The sequence below is a fragment of the Coregonus lavaretus genome (genome assembly GCF_964263955.1).
Source record: "Coregonus lavaretus genome assembly, chromosome: 11".
NCBI classification, from domain to species: Eukaryota; Metazoa; Chordata; class Actinopteri; order Salmoniformes; family Salmonidae; genus Coregonus; species Coregonus lavaretus.
This window is the reverse complement of record NC_139998.1, coordinates 47,990,810-48,011,333: the sequence shown is the minus strand read 5'-3', so window position 1 is coordinate 48,011,333 and position 20,524 is coordinate 47,990,810. Positions and strand designations below refer to the sequence as shown.

The 20,524-nt window shown below is 44.6% G+C and overlaps 1 protein-coding gene across 1 annotated transcript; it reads right to left on the bottom strand.

The window, feature by feature from the left end:
• Window positions 1–121: 121 nt before the first annotated feature.
• LOC311137442 (hippocampus abundant transcript 1 protein-like) lies at window positions 122–20,004 on the bottom strand. The gene is made up of 12 exons (XM_084171940.1): window positions 19,750–20,004; window positions 17,317–17,412; window positions 16,470–16,532; window positions 16,243–16,370; window positions 15,881–15,995; window positions 15,408–15,626; window positions 10,438–10,551; window positions 8,834–8,905; window positions 7,067–7,179; window positions 5,270–5,367; window positions 4,582–4,748; window positions 122–1,602 (listed from the first exon to the last, which is right to left on the bottom strand). Exons 1-12 carry the CDS (start codon window positions 19,828–19,830, stop codon window positions 1,396–1,398), a joined length of 1,473 nt encoding a protein of 490 aa, XP_084028066.1. The 5' UTR covers window positions 19,831–20,004; the 3' UTR covers window positions 122–1,395.
• Between the last annotated feature and the right edge of the window lie 520 nt (window positions 20,005–20,524).

The following is a 20,524-nucleotide window of genomic DNA, read 5'->3' as shown; positions in this document are numbered from 1 at the left end:
AAAATGCATTGACTACCAGATTCTTTAACTACAGTACAGACTTGTCATATTGGTTTGGATTTGGTCAATGTTCCATTCCCCTAAAACAGCACAAGTTTCCCAGTCATAAATCCACCATACATCAAAATATTCCACTTTATTGAAATGCATGGTTCTATACTTCATGTATATTTACAAGGTCAGTCAACAATTGAATGTTTAAAAGGTTGAAATTATAAAGCAGCAAAACAATATTACAACAATACAAGGAAAAGAAAACAGCATACAGTATTTCAAGAAATTGCAATGTTTTACAGAACACCAACTATAAATAACTAGAGCACACAACTAATATTTCACAACTTTCATGATTCAATATGTACTTTCTTTTGGTATTTGGTCAATTAGCAAGTTAAAACAAGAGAGCATGTTTTTACAAGTGAAATGGTTTATAGAAGGCCACTGGAGATGGATCTACGGATTCCGTAACTATGCAATGTGTTGGCTGAAGACAAGATATTTTAAAAGGCAAACCCTTCTTGTATGATAATTTTCTGTAACTGTACGATCCATACATGTCAGGGACTTGGCCGTGTACATGTACAAATGAGAATAAAATACTAAAAATACCAAGCCAATCTGTCACACATTCCGTGATGTCAGAGAGAGCGATCAGGGGGAGATTCAAGATCTCATTGTGGTCCCGTCAAAAAGTAACACACCCCTACCCCCCCCAAACAGCATTTTCAAAGCCAAGGGAAGGCACCAGTCAGTCTGAAGAAGTGGTAGTAGGAATTCATATAGGCAGCAGTTTGATATGAGCGTCAAAATAAAGGTGCTTTAAAAATTCAGCTGTACCATTCCAAGTCCATTGCGTTTTCACATTCCATGGTTATCATGTGGATTAAGGCTTTTTATGCTGAGATCTGGGGAAATGCCAACTGGATTTCCGACTCGGCCCCGCAGTGTCATTTTCTCACACAGTTCCGTAAAGCTGAAGGCCCAATTCTAGAGGACTAACCAGTCTTTGTGATGCTCTTTTATCTTTCTAGGTTGTTTTTGTTGTGCAGACGCCCTCTTCTGATTGTGCAACACACTGTGTTCAAAAACAGCCCTGTCCTACCAGGTGAATGTCCCTGAGTGAGCTATGCCCCTGTTCAATATCATCAAAACGGTTGAGGGAAGAAAAAAAATGGTACAAGTTCAAGGAAAAACAAAACATAATTAAAATGAATAAATATAAGCCATTGGAAATAGTGCCTTTGGATAGAACTTTCTCTCAAAAACATATACTCCTATGTATACATATATAGTGGTAACTCTTAATATAGCTTTTAGATTGCCGTCTGTTATACCTATATATAAGGAGCTCTCTGTCTTTGTGAAGAGGGGGGCGTCCAGCCTAAGTTGCCAGTGTTACACGTTTGAGTCCTGCAGTAGGGGCTCTTTGGCCTCCCCGGGCGGCCGCGGGCTGTTGGGGTGTCCGTGGGGCGAGCTGTGCTTCTTCCAGCTGCCGGGCCGGGGGCCCAGGAGGGGTTGCTCTGGTATGAAGAGTGCCACCAGGAGCGCTAGTAGCACTGAGCATGCTCCGAAGAGGAAGGGCGGGCCAGGAATGATAGAACTCTGAGGAGAGGAGGAGGAAATAAAAGTTACAAATCTTTTTCCATACCTGAAGTGACAAAATTAGGAACATTTAACAAATTAGGGTTACACTTGTACAAAGTGTATTCATGAACAGTCATGTAAATACTTGATAACTAGTTAACATTAAATAGAGGGTTGTGGGGGCTAAGTGTGTATAGTGTCTAGATGATCATAGTAACTTAAGACAGGGATAGAACCTTGTTAAACTGTCTGATCATTTTTGAGGAGGTCTCCTGGCTGTGAAAACAAACCTTCAAAGTCTACGCTAACTAAGTCAAGCGTATTATCTGTCTGGTTCCGGTTGTGTATTGTGAGGTTTGATTGGGCCTGAAAATTCAAGCCCCGTCGGGTTCGGGCTAAAGATCTAAACAACAAGGTGGAGGAGCAGAAAGGTTGGGGTTGGGGGTGTGGCGCTGGGGGCTAACCTGGGGGAGGAGCAGAAAAGGTTGGTTGGGGGTGTGGCGCTGGGGGCTAACCTGGGGGAAAAGCTAAAAAAAGGTTGGTTGGGGGTGTGGCCCTGGGGACTAACCTGGGGGAAAAGCTTAAAGGGTTGGTTGGGGGTGTGGCCCTGGGGGCTAACCTGGGGGAGGAGCTGAAAAGGTTGGGGGTGTGGCCCTGGGGGCTAACCTGGGGGAGGAGCTGAAAAGGTTGGTTGGGGGTGTGGCCCTGGGGGCTAACCTGGGGGAGGAGCTGAAAAGGTTGGGGGTGTGGCACTGGGGGCTAACCTGGGGGAGGAGCTGAAAAGGTTGGGGGTGTGGCACTGGGGGCTAACCTGTGGGAAGAGCTGAAAAGGTTGGGGTTGGGGAGCTGGGGAATAACCTGTGGGAAGAGCTGAAAAGGTTGGGGTTGGGGAGCTGGGGGCTAACCTGTGGGAAGAGCTGAAAAGGTTGGGGTTGGGGAGCTGGGGAATAACCTGTGGGAAGAGCTTAAAAGGTTGGGGAGCTGGGGGCTAACCTGTGGGAAGAGCTTAAAAAGGTTGGGGTTGGGGAGCTGGGGGCTAACCTGTGGGAAGAGCTGAAAAGGTTGAGGAGCTGGGGGCTAACCTGTGGGAAGAGATGAAAAGGTTTGGGTTGGGGTGCTGGGGGCTAACCTGTGGGAGGAGCTGAAAAGGTTGGGGGTGTGGCGCTGGGTGCTAACCTGGGGGAGGAGCTGAAAAGGTTGGGGGTGTGGCCCTGGAGACTAACCTGGGGGAAAAGCTTAAAAAGGTTGGTTGGGGGTGTGGCCCTGGGGGCTAACCTGGGGGAGGAGCTGAAAAGGTTGGGGGTGTGGCACTGGGGGCTAACCTGGGGGAGGAGCTGAAAAGGTTGGGGAGCTGGGGGTTAACCTGTGGGAAGAGCTGAAAAAGTTGGGGAGCTGGGGGCTAACCTGTGGGAAGAGCTTAAAAGGTTGGGGTTGGGGAGCTGGGGACTAACCTGTGGGAAGAGCTGAAAAAGTTGGGGAGCTGGGTGCTAACCTGTGGGAAGAGCTTAAAAGGTTGGGGTTGGGGAGCTGGGGGCTAACCTGTGGGAAGAGCTTAAAAGGTTGGGGTTGGGGAGCTGGGGGCTAACCTGTGGGAAGAGCTGAAACAGTTTGGGTTGGGGAGCTGGTGGCTAACCTGTGGGAAGAGCTGAAAAGGTTGGGGAGCTGGGGGCTAACCTGTGGGAAGAGCTGAAAAGGTTGGGGAGCTGGGGGCTAACCTGTGGGAAGAGCTGAAAAGGTTGGGGAGCTTGGGGTTAACCTGTGGGAGGAGCTGAAAATGTTGGGGTTGGGAAGCTGGGGGCTAACCTGTGGGAAGAGCTGAAAAGGTTGGGGTTGGGGAGCTGGGGTCTAACCTGTGGGAAGAGCTGAAAAGGTTGGGGTTGGGGAGCTGGGGGCTAACCTGTGGGAAGAGCTGAAAAGGTTGGGGAGCTGGGGACTAACCTGTGGGAAGAGCTTAAAAGGTTGGGGTTGGGGAGCTGGGGGCTAACCTGTGGGAAGAGCTGAAAAGGTTTGGGTTGGGGAGCTGGGGGCTAACCTGTGGGAAGAGCTGAAAAGGTTGGGGTTGGGGAGCTGGGGGCTAACCTGTGGGAAGAGCTGAAAAGGTTGGGGTTGGGGAGCTGGGGGCTAACCTGTGGGAGGAGCTGAAAAGGTTGGGGTTGGGGAGCTGGGGGCTAACCTGTGGGAAGAGCTGAAAAGGTTGGGGAGCTGGGTGCTAACCTGTGGGAAGAGCTGAAACGGTTGGGGAGCTGGGGGCTAACCTGTGGGAGGAGCTGAATATGTTGGGGTTGGGGAGCTGGGGGCTAAGCTGTGGGAAGAGCTGAAAAGGTTTGGGTTGGGAAGCTGGGGGCTAACATGTGGGAAGAGCTGAAAAGTTTGGGGTTGGGGAGCTGTGGGCTAACCTGTGGGAAGAGCTGAAAAGTTTGGGGTTGGGGAGCTGTGGGCTAACCTGTGGGAAGAACTTAAAAGGTTTGGGTTGAGATGCTGGGGGCTAACCTGTGGGAGGAGCTGAAAAGGTTGGGGGAATGGCGCTGGGTGCTAACCTGGGGGAGGAGCTGAAAAGGTTGGGGGTGTGGCCCTGGAGGCTAACCTGGGGTAAAAGCTTAAAAGTTTGGTTGGGGGTGTGGCCCTGGGAGCTAACCTGTGGGAGGAGCTGAAAAGGTTGGGGGTGTGGCACTGGGGGCTAACCTGGGGGAGGAGCTGAAAAGGTTGGGGGTGTGGCCCTGGAGGCTAACCTGGGGGAAAAGCTTAAAAGTTTGGTTGGGGGTGTGGCCCTGGGGGCTAACCTGGGGGAGGAGCTGAAAAGGTTGGGGGTGTGGCACTGGGGGCTAACCTGTGGGATGAGCTGAAAAGGTTGGGGTTGGGGAGCTGGGGGCTAACCTGTGGGAAGAGCTGAAAAGGTTGGGGAGCTGGGGGCTAACCTGTGGGAAGAGCTGAAAAGGTTGGGGAGCTGGGGGCTAACCTGTGGGAAGAGCTGAAAAGGTTGGGGAGCTGGGGGCTAACCTGTGGGAGGAGCTGAAGGTGGGCTTGAGTATGGACCAGAGTGTCCCCGTTGCCGTCTGGGGGTGCATCCAGCTCCACGTGGAAGATGTAGAAGATGAAGCCGTAGAGCGCCGGGCCCAGGCCATTACACAGCCCCCGGATCCCCGTCACCATCCCCTGGCCCACCCCTGTGAGATGACAGCCAACAAGTATTTTATTTAAATTGGATTGCATTCAACCTTCACTTCACCTGGCAAGTTCAGCAAAATTACATATGTATCTCCTTTCCTTGAAGGAAACCAAAATATAAACGTCATTTCGCTGGGCTTCCCCTTCAACTGAGAACAATTTCTCATTTGCAATTACGACCAGGCCAATAGACGAATCAAAGAATGTGCAAAATCAAATAAAAATGTATTTGTCACATGCGTTGAATACTACAGGTGTAGATCTTACCGTGAAATGCTTACTTACGAGCCCTTAACCAACAATGCAGAGTTTTTTAAAAGTAGGAAAGAAAACATTTGCTAAATAAACTAAATGAAAAATAGTAATACAAAATAACTACAGTATAAAGAGGCTATATACAAGGGGTACCGGTACAGAGTCAATGTGCAGGGGTACTTGTTAGTCGAGGTAATATGTATACGTAGGTAGGGGTAAAGTGACTATGCATAGATGCAAAATAAAACTATAACAAAGTACAAACCTTGTTGGTCTGGTTCTGCCGTGCGGGAAACCAAAGCACTAATCGCTGGGAAAGTGATGCTTGACATGGCTGCTAGAGCACCTGCCGCCCACATCATCCTGTAGAGAGATGAGAGAGAACAGGTTAAGTAACTTGAAAGTGTACAGTGGGGAAAAAATGTATTTAGTCAGCCACCAATTGTGCAAGTTCTCCACTTAAAAAGATAAGAGAGGCCTGTAATTTTCATCATAGGTACACGTCAAACATGACAGACAAAATGAGAAAAAAAATATCCAGAAAATCACATTGTAGGATTTTTAATGAATTTATTTGCAAATGATGGTGGAAAATAAGTATTTGGTCAATAAATAAAAGTTTCTCAATACTTTGTTATATACCCTTTGTTGGCAATGACACAGGTCAAACGTTTTCTGTAAGTCTTCACAAGGTTCACACACTGTTGCTGGTATTTTGGCCCATTCCTCCATGCAGATCTCCTCTAGAGCAGTGATGTTTTGGGGCTGTCGCTGGGCAACACGGACTTTCAACTCCCTCCAAAGATTTTCTATGGGGTTGAGATCTGGAGACTGGCTAGGCCACTCCAGGACCTTGAAATGCTTCTTACGAAGCCACTCCTTCGTTGCCCGGGCGGTGTGTTTGGGATCATTGTCATGCTGAAAGACCCAGCCACGTTTCATCTTCAATGCCCTTGCTGATGGAAGGAGGTTTTCACTCAAAATCTCACAATACATGGCCCCATTCATTCTTTCCTTTACACGGATCAGTCGTCCTGGTCCCTTTGCAGAAAAACAGCCCCAAAGCATGATGTTTCCACCCCCATTCTTCACAGTAGGTATGGTGTTCTTTGGATGCAACTCAGCATTCTTTGTCCTCCAAACACGACGAGTTGAGTTTTTACCAAAAAGTTATATTTTGGTTTCATCTGACCATATGACATTCTCCCAATCCTCTTCTGGATCATCCAAATGCACTCTAGCAAACTTCAGACGGGCCTGGACATGTACTGGCTTAAGCAGGGGGACACGTCTGGCACTGCAGGATTTGAGTCCCTGGTGGCGTAGTGTGTTACTGATGGTAGGCTTTGTTACTTTGGTCCCAGCTCTCTGCAGGTCATTCACTAGGTCCCCCCGTGTGGTTCTGGGATTTTTGCTCACCGTTCTTGTGATCATTTTGACCCCACGGGGTGAGATCTTGCGTGGAGCCCCAGATCGAGGGAGATTATCAGTGGTCTTGTATGTCTTCCATTTCCTAATAATTGCTCCCAGTTGATTTCTTCAAACCAAGCTGCTTACCTATTGCAGATTCAGTCTTCCCAGCCTGGTGCAGGTCTACAATTGTGTTTCTGGTGTCCTTTGACAGCTCTTTGGTCTTGGCCATAGTGGAGTTTGGAGTGTGCCTGTTTGAGGTTGTGGACAGGTGTCTTTTATACTGATAACAAGTTCAAACAGGTGCCATTAATACAGGTAACGAGTGGAGGACAGAGGATCCTCTTAAAGAATAAGTTACAGGTCTGTGAGAGCCAGAAATCTTGCTTATTTGTAGGTGACCAAATACTTATTTTCCACCATAATTTGCAAATAAATTCATTAAAAAATCCTACAATGTGATTTTTTTTCTCAATTTGTCTGTCATAGTTGACGTGTACCTATGATGAAAATTACAGGCCTCTCTTATCTTTTTAAGTGGAGAACTTGCACAATTGGTGGCTGACTAAATACTTTTCCCCCCCACTGTATCTCTTCATTGAACTGAATCATCAGATGTGGTCATGGTTTGAGTGATCTTAAAAAGGCTTACCATGGCTCGGAGCCAAACCCATACCAGGCGAGCTGTAGTATCTGGAACCCAAGGCCGAGCAAGATGGTGTTCTTGTTCCCGATGGAACGCATGAGTAAACTTAATACTACTGTCTGACAAAGGAAAGAAAGAAAAATAATATAATATAATTGGAAACCATTTATTTTGAATGTTAATATTGCCTATAATGAATGTTCTCATTAATGCCCAAACCAGGTTAACATAACATGGCAGAGATTGGGATTATAGTGCCTTCAGAAAGTATTCATACCCCTTGACTTGTTCCACATTTTGTTGTGTTACAGACTGAATTCAAAATGGATTAAATAGATTTTTTCCTCACACATTTACACACAATACCCCATTATGACTAAGTAAAAACATGTTTTTAGAAATGTTTGCAAATTAATTTCAAATGAAATACTGAAATCTCATTTACATACATTTATAATAATAATAATAATAATAATATAATATGCCATTTAGCAGACGCTTTTATCCAAAGCGACTTACAGTCGTGCGTGCATACATTTTTGTGTATGGGTGGTTCCGGGGATCGAACCCACTACCTTGGCGTTACAAGCGCCGTGCTCTACCAGCTGAGCTACAGAGTCAATACTTTGTAGAAGCAACTTTCAGTCATCTTGGGTATGTCTGTATCACCTTTGCTTATATTTATAAATCTGGATTTGGGGATTTTTTTCCCATTCTTCCTTGCGTATTTTCTCAAACTCCATTAAGTTAGATGGGGAGCGGCGGTGAACAGCAATCTTCAAGTCTTTCCACAGATTTTCAATGGGATTCAAGTCTGGGCTTTGGCTGGGCCACTCAAGGAGTTTCACATTCTTGTTCTGAACTCTCTCCAGCGTTGCTTTGGCTGTATACTTGGGGTCATTGTCCTGTTAGAACGTAAATCTTCACCCCAGTCTAAGGTCGTTTGCACTCTGAAGCAGGTTCTCATCAAGGATTTGCCTGTTTTTCATTGTTTCCTCGAGCCTTACCAGTCTCACAGTCCCTGCCGCTGAAAAGCATCCCCATAGCATGATGCTGCCACCACCCATGCGGTAGGGATGGTTTTAGATGGTGATTAGCTTTGCATAGCGCTTTGCAAATCAGACCACAGAGTTACATTTCTGTCTCATCAGAATACAGAATATTTTGCCTTAATGCTCTGTGTCTTTCACATGCCTTTTTGCAAACTCCATATTTTTTTCAATTTCCCAATGATGGAGACCACTGTGCTCTTGGAAACTTTCAACACTGTAGAAATCGTTTTATACCCTTCCCCAGATATATGCCTCATCACAATTCTATCTCAGAGCTCTACGGACAGTTCCTTATACTTCATGGTATAGTTTCTGCTCTGACATGCACTGTCAACTGTGTGACCTTATATAGACAGGTGTGTTTCTTTCTAAATCATGTCCAAACAATTGAATTGACAACAGGTGGAGTCCAATCAAGTTGTAGTGACATCCAAGGATGATCAATGGAAATTGGATGCAACTTAGCTCAATTTGGAGTGTCATAGCAAAGGGGTGTGAATGGTTATGTAAATAATATTTCTGTATTTAATTTTTAATACAATTGCAAAAAGATTATCAAAACATGTTTCACTGTCATTATGGGGCATTGTGTGTAGATGGGTGAGAAACAAATCAATTTCATCAATTTTGAATTCAGGCTTTAACAACAAAATGTGGAATAAGTCAAGGGGTATGAATACTTTCTGAAGGCACTGTACATGTTCATTAAATGACAACTAACCTGTGCAACGATTGAAAGCAGTCCTAGAACAGCTATGAAAGCTGCAACACTTTCAGGTGAAAATCCCATAATCTGGAGAAAAAAATAAAAGAAAGAACATTCATGTGATTGTACTGCCAGTGAGACCAAAGTAACTACACCCATCATCAAGCAAATAATGATTTAGCTAAATATACACTACATGGCCAAAGGTATGTAGACACCCCTTCAAATTAGTGGATTTGGCTATTTCACCTGTTGCTGACAGGTGTATAAAATCGAGCACATAGCCATGCAATCTCCATAGACAAACATTGGCAGTAGAATGGCCTTACTGAAGAGCTCAGTGACTTTCAATGTGGCACCGTCATAGGATGCCACCTTTCCAACAAGTCAGTTCGTGAAATTTCTGCCCTGCTAGAGTTGCCCTGGTCAACTGTAAGTGCTGTTATTTTCAAGTGGAAACGTCTAGGAGCAACAACGGCTCAGCCGCGAAGTGGTGGCCACACAAGCTCACAGAATGGGACTGGCGAGTGCTGAAGCGCGTAAAAATAGTCTGTCCTTAGTTGAAACACTCACTACCGAGTTCCAAACTGCCTCTGGAAGCAACGTCAGCACAATAACTGTTAATCGGGAGCTTCCAAGAAATGGGTTTCCATGGCCGAGCAGCCTCACACAAGCCTAAGATCACCATGCGCAATGCCAAGCGTCGGCTGGAGTGGTGTAAGCTCGCCGCCATTGGACACTGGAGCAGTGGAAACGCGTTCTCTGGAGAGATGAATTAAGCTTCACCAGCTGGCAGCCCAACGGAAGAATCTGGGTTTGGAGGATGCCAGGAGAACGCTACCTGCCCCAATGCATAGTGCCAAATGTAAAGTTTGTTGGAGGAGGTCTGGGGCTGTTTTTCATGGTCCGGGCACAAAGTGAGGTCCATACAGAAATGGTTTGTCGAGAGCGGTGTGGAAGAACTTGTCTGGCCTGCAGAGCCCTGACCTCAACCCCATCGAACACCTTTGGGATGAATTGGAACGTCAACTGCGAGCCAGGCCTAATCGCCCAACATCAGTGCCCGACCTCACTAATGCTCTTGTGGCTAAATGGAAGCAAGTCCCCGCAGCAATGTTCCAACATCTACTGGAAAGCCTTCCCAGAAGAGTGCAGGCTGTTAGCAAAGGGGGGGACCAACTCCATATTAATGCCCATGATTTTGGAACGAGATATTCGACGAACAGGTGGTGTAGCTGCAAGCAGCAAAGAACAGCAATGAACGGAGTAACGGACCATTTGTGGAATTACTTTGCAGTACACTTCAAATTAACTATGGTCAAACCCCCTCGACAAGTCTGCCAAATATTTTGACTATGAAGGAGACTTGACCTCAGTGGCATTGATCAAGGCAATAACAACTCAAAGGGAAGTTTGTCTTATGTACAGGATTCACATGGTATACACCGTCCAATTAAATGCTTACTTGCAGGTTCCTTCTCGACAATGCAAAAACAATAAGAAATAATAGAATATAAGAATACATAAAGTAAATGGCAGTAGAATGTAATATTTTAATACAGGAAGGAGGTGCATCTCACACGCAGCTGTTTATTTGACAGAATCCAGTGTAGACAGACCTGTCGTAAGTAGAGGAAGAAGCTGGAATACTGGCCAGCCTCGGGAAGGTAGGACAGGAACACTGTTATACAGATGAGCAGCACAGTGGAATCCTGGCCCACTTTCCTTAGAGACTGGAGACAGAAAGAAAGGGGTTAGGTTGGTGATACAATATGATGTACAATGAACACCCATCCACTCCTTCACACGTCTCGTGGCGGAAAGGAGGCCTTCTATGAGAACTGGGTCACAGACAGACAGACAGAGGAGAGGAGAGATTTCTCTGACTCAAAAAAATAATCATTTAGCCTCATTTTTGTAGGTCAATCCAGGGCTCTAGACTAGCTTTTTCCACTAACCTTTCAGTTGATGGCACCAGCACATCACTTGGTCGCACCAATTTTTAATGACCTGACTAATAATGACAAGCCATCTTTTAAATTCGCATGCCCTTCTGTTCTTACATTGATTTGGATCGATTTACTCAGGGTTCAACGCTAACTTTTTTTCTCACTGGCAGTTTGTGTATTGGGGTGCATGCTCTCTCTATATTCAACTAGTGATAGGCTACATTTGGTTATTAATTAATGATGTATTAAAAAGCTGTATGATATCATTTTACAATACAAGACATTACTCTATTTGTTAGAATTGCATTGCATTAATTGCATAAATGTTTGTTTCTAAAGTAGGCCTGTAATTTATGTATTTATTTTTTAGATCTCAAAATAGGACGTTGCCCCTTTACGACTTTTGAAAAAGAGATATTGATACTGTATGTCTACAGTAGGCTAGCCAAGACCAATCCTATGAGTATTTTTGTAGTTTTCTTTTGATAGACTATCAACAGTAACCAGTAGACCATTTTTTACATTTACATTTTACATTTTAGTCATTTAGCAGACGCTCTTATCCAGAGCGACTTACAATATTTTGTTTTTGTTTGTTTGTTTATACTGGCCCCCCATGGGAATCAAACCCACAACCCTGGCGTTGCAAACGCCATGCTCTACCAACTGAGCTACATCCCTGCCGGCCATTCCCTCCCCTACCCTGGACAACGCTGGGCCAATTGTGCGCCGCCCCATGGGTCTCCCGGTCGCGGCCGGCTACGACAGAGCCTGGATTTGAACCAGGATCTCTAGTGGCACAGCTAGCACTGCGATGCAGTGCCTTAGACCACTGCGCCACTCGGGATACTATTTTATCAGTGACAAGACAACTGAGATGGTAGCCTATGATTTAAAAAGTAAGCCATTTCATCTAACATATCCATCCTTGTTTAAATCTCCAGTTTGAGAACCTTTTGACTTCCCAGTAGATTACAATGGCGATGGACAGACAGTTATCAGCACTATGTAGCCACTGCTCAACCAGAATAGCCTATGCAGCTCCCAACACCTCAAACATACTGACACATTTACGCCCAAGTATTCTTACCACCGGAGCAAGATGGAAATGCAAAAAATAAAATAAAAATAATCTCCCCTCTGCATTCAAGCAGCCCTTCGCAGCTGATTCTGACAGGGCCAAATAAATTACAATAGCGATAGGTATGTTTAGCCTATAGCCGCGGATATGCTCCCATTCTCAGTGGTTGAGAAAAGGGGATTTCAGCACCTTGAGAAAGTGCTCGAGCAAAGTTACGAACTTCGCCCTCTCACACCCATTTCAGCAAACAGCTAGTACCCGCTCTAAGCAAGCTACATCTGAAGTCGTCAATGACTTGGCCAACGTGTTGTGCTTACTACAAAGGGATGGAACTCCAGGGCTACAAAGAGCTACTTAAGCCATGTTCACATTGGAAGTTTGAAGTGACTCAAATCCTATTTATTTGCATATCTGATTCTAATCTGTTCTTTTTCCTGCAGTCTGAATAGACAAAAAGCACATGGAATCTGATATTTCAAGCCACAGTTAATTGTTTGCAAACAAATTAGTGAATGTGCTAGAACGCGAAACAGCTAGCTAGTGGACTGCTGTGGCTAGCCAAAAAGGACTAATTTTGAAAGTTGGATCATCTTATCCTTTGAGGCTTTAAATGTGTTCTTACACTATGATTTTGAACATTCAAAGCAACTGGGAAACATCCATGGCAGGAATGGTTGTCACCTTAGCTTGATACATAACTTCTGAGTGACAGGAAGCACCACCAATAAGCCTACACCACCGCACACACACCTGTCGTTACTATGACAACTAGTATAGCCTTGTCAGCAGATAACTGCTGTCTGAACACACACAAATCTGATTTGGTCACTTGTAACTTGCTGTTTTGAAAGTCAGTAGTCCAAAACTGATTTGAGTATTAAGGCCTGCAGTGTGAACAAGGCTTTAGTGATGGCCCATCGCATTGCCTCAGAGTGGGAGATGAGAAGTACTGTGATACAGACATGCCCCCTTTATGAGAGTCACAATTGTGCATATTTCTTGCTTAGTAAGAAAACCTTATAGTATATGCCTATCCAATGTCTGAACCATGTTTACATATTGATTTCACACGCATATTGCACTTTATTTTAGTGTCGTTTTAATTTAAGAAACGTGTTGTTATTCCTGATGGTGCTCTCATCAGGCATTATATGAATCATGATCATATATGGAATCAGGAATACCAACACTTTGCATTTATTGATTTATTTATGTTAATCTAAAAATTTTTTGGATCTTGTCTCATCGCTGCAACTCCCCAACGGGCTCGGGAGGTGAAGGTTGAGTCATGCGTCCTCCAACACATGACCCGCCTAACCGCGCTTCTTAACACCCACCCGCTTAACCCGGAAGCCAGCCGCACCAACGTGTCGGAGGAAACACAGTTCAACTGATGACTGAGGTCAGCCTGCAGGCACCCGGCCCACCACAAGGAGTCGCTAGAGCACGATGAGGCAAGTAAAGCCCCCCCGGCCAAACCCTCCCCTACCTGGACGACGCTGGGCCAATTGTGCGCCGCCCTATGGGACTCCCGATCAGGGCCGGTTGTGATACAGCCCAGGATCGAACCCAGGTCTGTAGTGACGCCTCTAGCACTGCGATGCAGTGCCTTAGACCGCTGCGCCACTCGGGAGGCCCCTGTATTTTCTTAAATAAATAAAAATGAACTACAGTAACTGTTGGCATTTCATTTTCCCGCTGTACTAAATAGTTAACTACCGAAATAACTAGCCAGGCTACACGATGTGTGTTGAATTGGTTATCTAGTTAGGCTGTCATTTTTTATGGGCTACGTCTACCTGCTGTAATGTCTAACTCTCTCCTCTGGCACACATGCAGCTGATGCACACACCAATACTTTTCTAAGAATTTCATGACCGTACGAAGCCTGTTTGCTGACCAATTATGTGCTATAACTGTGCAAATAACTCACTAATTAGCAAGAAATATCAACAAATGTGCACACACGGCTACAAGTGGGTCTCAGTGTTGCCCCTATATTCACTTAGAAGCAGCGGACCGCTCCATAAAATCTCTCTATATATATATATTAAATCATTTTCGAGATGGTAAAACATTTTCAGTGTAAACTTAAATGACTAAAACCAGATATAATGTATGTAGAAAAAGATAAAGGCACTATATATTTTTAAATAAGTTCTTTGAGAACTAACAACCACCGAAATAATAAAAAATAGACGGTCAGGAAGAATATAAAATTCCAAAAATGCTATGGCATTGATTTTGTTATGTTTGAGTCACTCAGCATACGAACACGGCATAAGCCATGGCAAAATGTGTAGAATTTCAGGAAATTAGCTTTAAAAATAGCATTTTTTCTTCTCTCAGCCCCATGACAGTGTGTAGAATTGCAGGAAATTAGTTTTTAAACTGCAAAATGTCTCAGCAAAATGTACCCCCCCCCCCCCCCCCCCAATTCTGATCAGAGTAATTGTTTAATATGATTTTAGATTTAATTTACTTGTCCATTTGGTCAACTCAAATCTATATTTTTCTTTTCCGACTATTTTCTTTTCTTATTCCAGACAAGCATTAATGTCGAGCCCTGTGTGATGTTGATTCATTTTATCAACACAGCCTTCCCGCTCAACATTGCCAGAGAAAGACCTGTTTAGTTGTGCCATGCATAGCTGCTGTACATTGTGTAATTTATCTTCAAACATTTAGTGGTGCAGCCCCTAGGGGATTTGGAGTATTCAGCCGCCTCTCTTCGTATATAGTAAGTTATGACCATCAAACAACCCACTTTAGGAGTGTTCAGGTTTGCCTGACGTAGACCACACCCTGGTCTAAATGCTTCATGAATGTTTGTTCCTTATGCTGGGTAAATCCCATTGTGTTTTTAAAAAATTGTGTTTGTGTGCACACTGCACTGCACTGCACTGTTAACCTGTTTTGGGCACTGTTGGTTTCTATGCCCAATTAGAAAGACATTGTTAAGAACTAAAAGCTGAGGTACACTAAAATGGCCTGTACCCAACAATTCAGTCCAAATACATGAACAAGACCAACTGAGATGTCGTATGCATTTGTGAAGAGAACCTGACCAATTGTAATGTGGTTAGTTGTAAGGGTGTAACCTCTTGCAACTAACCACATTACAATTTATCAGTTTCTCTTCCCAAATGCATTCGACATCTCAGTTGGTCTTGTTCTTTTATGAAATCTAGTGAAAATAGTAAGTGATGGAGCTATTGTGGAGGCAAATGGTAAGACTGAAGAGGACCACTTGTAACATGAGTAGCTAGTTGAAAGTGTCAACACACAAACAGATGCTATAATGCTTCCATAAGGGAAACCATGGCTGTCAGTCAAGAGGACGAGGTCTTGCAGCACAGCCATTCTCACCACATTCTATTGCTGAGCCCGCTTTTTTACCAGGAACAATACCTACCTCCACCGCTGCCACCAATTACGTTGATACCATTGTCCCTTCAAGCGTTTGGAAACGGACCCCCCCCCCCCCTCTAAAAGCACACTAATGGGGTACATAAACATACAAACTGACTGAGCCTTTAGAAGTGGACCATGTACTCACAGCAAAGGGGTCGGCCTGTTCCCAGGAGATGGGAGCCCCCCAGGATGCTGGCCTCATCTTCTCAGGCAGAGACTCGGGCACAGCCACCAGGATGAAGCAGATGTCCAGCATAGCGATGGCCGAGGCCAGCACCACCACCAGGCCGTCACCATACACACGGCCCAGGTAGGCTCCGATGGCAGGGCTTGTCACCAGGCTAGCAGCAAAGGTGGCCGACACCTAACGGACAAGAGTAGTGGAGGTTTACTGACTAACTTTTCAACTACCAGTCTTTAAATAAAATAGTAGTTCACTTTTTTGAGTGTGTGCAACATTTCTGCTTTGTCAAGTGGGACTAAATTGCAAATAGGTTCTAAAGGATATAACTATTTTAGCCACAAATGGACCACAAATCACTGAATCAAAAAGGTGACATGGTAAACTTGGAAGTTGAAGATTAAAATAAAATAGTGTAGGTAATGTCTGATACACACCAGTCCATAGGCCATGCTGCGCTCATGCTCCTGTGTGATGTCAGCCACATAGGCAAAGACCACGGAGAAGGTTACAGCAAACACACCGGACACTGAGATAACTGCAAAATACCACCTGAAACAGAGGCAGGACATGGCACTCAGTTATTATTTGACTTGACTCTCAGTTCCATCTCAACACGTCACAAGGGCAAATTATATTAGCTAATGCATCTTGTATAAAATATAGAATAGTGTAGAGTAGAACAGTATGAAGTTCAGATCTTCCTAATTCGTTTAACCACGATAGATTCCATAGAACTATGATTCATTTGAATGGTGACCTCAGTAACTATGGACTCTCTGGTTGGGTGCCATCGTACCAGGGGCTTATCTTCATCAGTGGAATGGGAGCGCAGGTGAAGAAAACGGTAAGCAGGAGAAAAGACTTCCGACCCCACACATCAGACAGGGCACCAATCAGCGGAGCACTCAGGAAAGACAGCAGGCCCTGAAACACAATAAGAAGACACATCCAATGAATGGAAACAGAATTGAAGTGTAACTAGATGTGCTGTTCAAAATAATAACACCTGTTCAAACACTTTACCTTTACCCCCTGGATCAAGCCATTCATTAGAAACGTATGCTTCGGGAACGTCTCATGTAGGACCTGGATAACAAGGGGATAAGGACAGATAGTGGAGACTTAATTGTGATTATAAACTTGGTGGTTCGAGCCCTGAATGCTGATTGGCTGACAGCCATGGTATATTTAAGCAATAAGGCCCAAGGGGTTGTGGTATATGGCCAATATACCACGGCTAAGGGCTGTTCTTATGCATGACGCAACGTGGAGTGCCTGGATACAACCCTTAGCCGTGGTATATCGGCCATATAACAAACCCCTGAGGAGCCTTATTGCTATTTTAAACTGGTTACAAATGTAATTAGAAGGGTAAAAATAAATGTTTTGTCATACCCGTGGTATACGGTCTCATATACAACAGCTTTCAGCCAATCAGTATTCAGGGCTCGAACCACCCAGTTTATAAGACCGTATAAAAATAAATTGTAAAGTGGTTGTCCCACTGGCTATCATAAGGTGAATGCACCAATTTGTAAGTCGCTCTGGATAAGAGCGTCTGCTAAATGACGTAAATGTAAATGTATACCACGGATATGACAAAACATTTATTTTTACTGCTCTAATTACGTTGGTAACTAGTTTATAATAGCAATAAGGCACCTCTGGGGTTTGTGATATATGGCCAATATACCACGGCTAAGGGCTGTGTCAAGGCACTCCGCGTTGCGTCGTACATACGAACAGCCCTTAGCCGTGGTATATTGGCTATATACCACACCCCCTCTGGCCTTTTTGCTTAAACATAGTTTCATCAGCAGCCAACAAATCATACTGTATGAAATAATAGGTAATAAAGACGACAACCTACCACCAACGTGGGTGCTGTAAGCAGGCCCCAGGCAAAAAATTCCAAAAAGATGACAATTACAGCATGGTACACGCTGGGAGCTCCAAAACCTTGTGCCTGGTGAACAGAGTGGAACCGCTATGTAAGTATGTCAACAAGCAACAAGTAATACTCAACTGTCTTACTTTCAAATAAGATATATTAAAAAAGGTAAACTCAGCAATAGGACATCATCATACACAGTGTGGCAACTTCCTGCTTACAGTCATCAACAACAGAATTCATCTGCCGCCACTGACTCTTCTAAAGTTACATTTCCCACATTGGAAGAGCCAGCAGTGGCAGTCTTGCCAAATTTGACTTTTGTTGACTCCTGTTTGCAGGAATATGGTCCCCTGTGTATGATTATACACTACATGGCCAAAGGTATGTGGATACCCCTTCAAATTAGTGGATTCTACTATTTCAGCCACACCCGTTGCTGACAGGTGTATAACATTGTCTATGGAGATTGCATGGCTGTGTGCTCAAACACTGGTAGTAGAATGGCCCATACTTAAGAGCTCAGTGACTTTCAACCTGGCACTGTCATAAGATGCCACCTTTCCAACAAGTCAGTTCGTCAAATTTCTGCCCTGCTAGAGCTTCCCCTGTCAACTGTAAGTGCTGTTATTATGAAGTGGAAACGTCTATTAGCAACAACGGCTTAGCCACGAAGTGGTAGGCCACACAAGCTCAAAGAACGGGACCGCCGAGTGCAGAAGCGCGTACAAATCGTCTGTCCTCAGCTGCAACACTCACTACCGAGTTCCAAACTGCCCCTGGAAGCAACGTCAGCACAACAACTTTTCGTCGGGAGCTTCATGAAATGGGTTTCCATGGTCGAGTAGCCGCACACAAGCCTAAGATCACCATGCGCAATGCCACGTGTTGGCTGGAGTGGTGTAAAGCTTGCCGCCATTGGACTCTGGAGCAGTGGAAACGCGTACTTTGGAGTGAGGAATCATGCTTCACCATCTGGTAGTCCGACAGACTAATCTGGGTTTGGCAGATGCCAGAAGAACGCTACCTGCCAGAATGCATAGTGGCAACTGTAAAGTTTAGTGGAGGAATAATGGTCTGGGGCTGTTCTTCATGGTTCAGGCTAGACCCCTTAGTTCCAGTGAAGGGAAATCTTAACACTACAGCATACAATAACATTCTAGACGATTCTGTGCTTCCAACTTTGTGGCAACAGTTTGGGGAAGGCACTTTCCTGTTTCAGCATGACAATGCCACTGTGCACAAAGCGAGGTCCATACAGAAATGGTTTGTCGGGATCAGTGGAAGAACTTGATTGCCCTGCACAGAGCTCTGACCTCAACCCCATCAAACACCTTTCGGATTAATTGGAACGTCGACTGTGAGCTAGGCCTTATCGCCCAACATCAGTGCCCGACCTCACTAATGCTCTTGTGGCTGAATGGAAGCAAGTCCCTGCAGCAATGTTCCAACATCTAGTGGAAAGCCTTCCCAGAAGAGTGAAGGCTGTTATAGCAGCAAAGGTGGGACCAACTCCATATTAATGCCCATGATTTTGGAATGAGATGTTCGACGAGCAGGTGTCCACATACTTTTGTTCATGTAATGTAGCTACCATATTGCTGTCGTTTCCAATGGGAACAAATGAGCCATAGTGGGCAGAACAAGCAAGGAGGCGGGCAGAGCCAAGCACGAGCTAGCGGGATCCTATTGGCGCGTTCTAGCATTATCTACATATTTCCGTTAGGGAACGCCTACTGTGAAGTGCACGTTTGCAATAACTAAATTCGCCTTTGCACTCCTTCTAAACAACGGGATTTTTAAATGTTTTTGCAAAGGGTAAAGTCTACAAACCTTAGTCCACTCTGTGCATAATAGATTCTAGTTTTGGGAACAGAAAACTGTATTGCCCGCCAGTGGGATTCCTCTCACTACCATATTTGGTAGTGAGTGGAAACGCCAAGCGGATGCTTCACATTTAAACATCCCGTGAAATATCTGTCTCATTGTTCTATCTGTGGTTATACCTTTACTAGAGGCTAGCTAACGTTACACAGAACTAAACAAACAGCTAGCAAGCTTGCCTGTACTAGAGCCACCTTTTTAACAATAATGTTTAACGTTACCTTACTAGTCAGCTAGCTTGCGAATACTAAGTTACTGTCAAGGAGACTGATATTTTAGTTAGCGCCACACATCTGGTATCCAGTTAGGTAGCTAATGTTAGCACCAGCAGATACGTTAGCTAGCTAACGTAGCTAGCAATGTTGTTTTTGAGAGGACTAGGAAGAGGCATCGGAACTTCCCCAGGGCGCTAGCAAGCAGAACGAGCTAGCGCGTTAAATGTCACACATTGTAGACAGACATACCACATGCTGAAAACTAATCTCAAGAAATACGATGCCAAATACTGTCATTTTGGTGTAAACTCACCGTTCCTCCATCCTTGATAATAATTTTTTTCGCCAGCAGAAGACTGCGATTCGCCCGTTTCTTCTTTTTACTCTGTGTCATATTACCATTCTAGTTCTTTGTTTAATAGGAATATATTTGTTAAGAAATTTTATAAACTATTTAAATCAGATTATGTTGGAAAAGAAAAGGAATAAATCCAATTTTCGAACTAAAAGGGCTGTTTCGTCCATTCACTCAACCACCGCCATCTTTGCAAAAACATCGTTAAAACGTAATGACGTCTCATCATACGATTTTCTGACGTCCGTGTACCCGCTATCAAAGATTATGCCGCGTTCAAAAACACTGGGAACGGTGAATTTGGAAATCTCAGACTTCCGATTTATGCATTCAAAAGAACTGGGAACTCGGAAAAAAATCGAGTTCCGACTGGGAAAAATCGATTTGAAAGGTCATCCAACTCGGAATTCCAACTCGGGACTCTTTCGAGAGCTCAGACTTTCCGACCTGAAAATCACTGATGTCATGATTTGACCTCGTATTGCCGCGTTCAAAACAACTGGGAACTCGGATAAATACGAGGTCAAATCATGACGTCAGTGATCTTCAGGTCGGAAACACTGGCTGTTGTTTACAAGCATCTTCAGTTCATATACATATTATTAGGCTAATATTTAACTCAGTGATTGAAATGATGACCCGATCCTCAGTAGCCTATTCCAGCAGGCTATAGGGAAACAAGCACTTCTTACCTCGATATTAGTCTGTTAATTTGAACTAAGCAAGCTGCTAA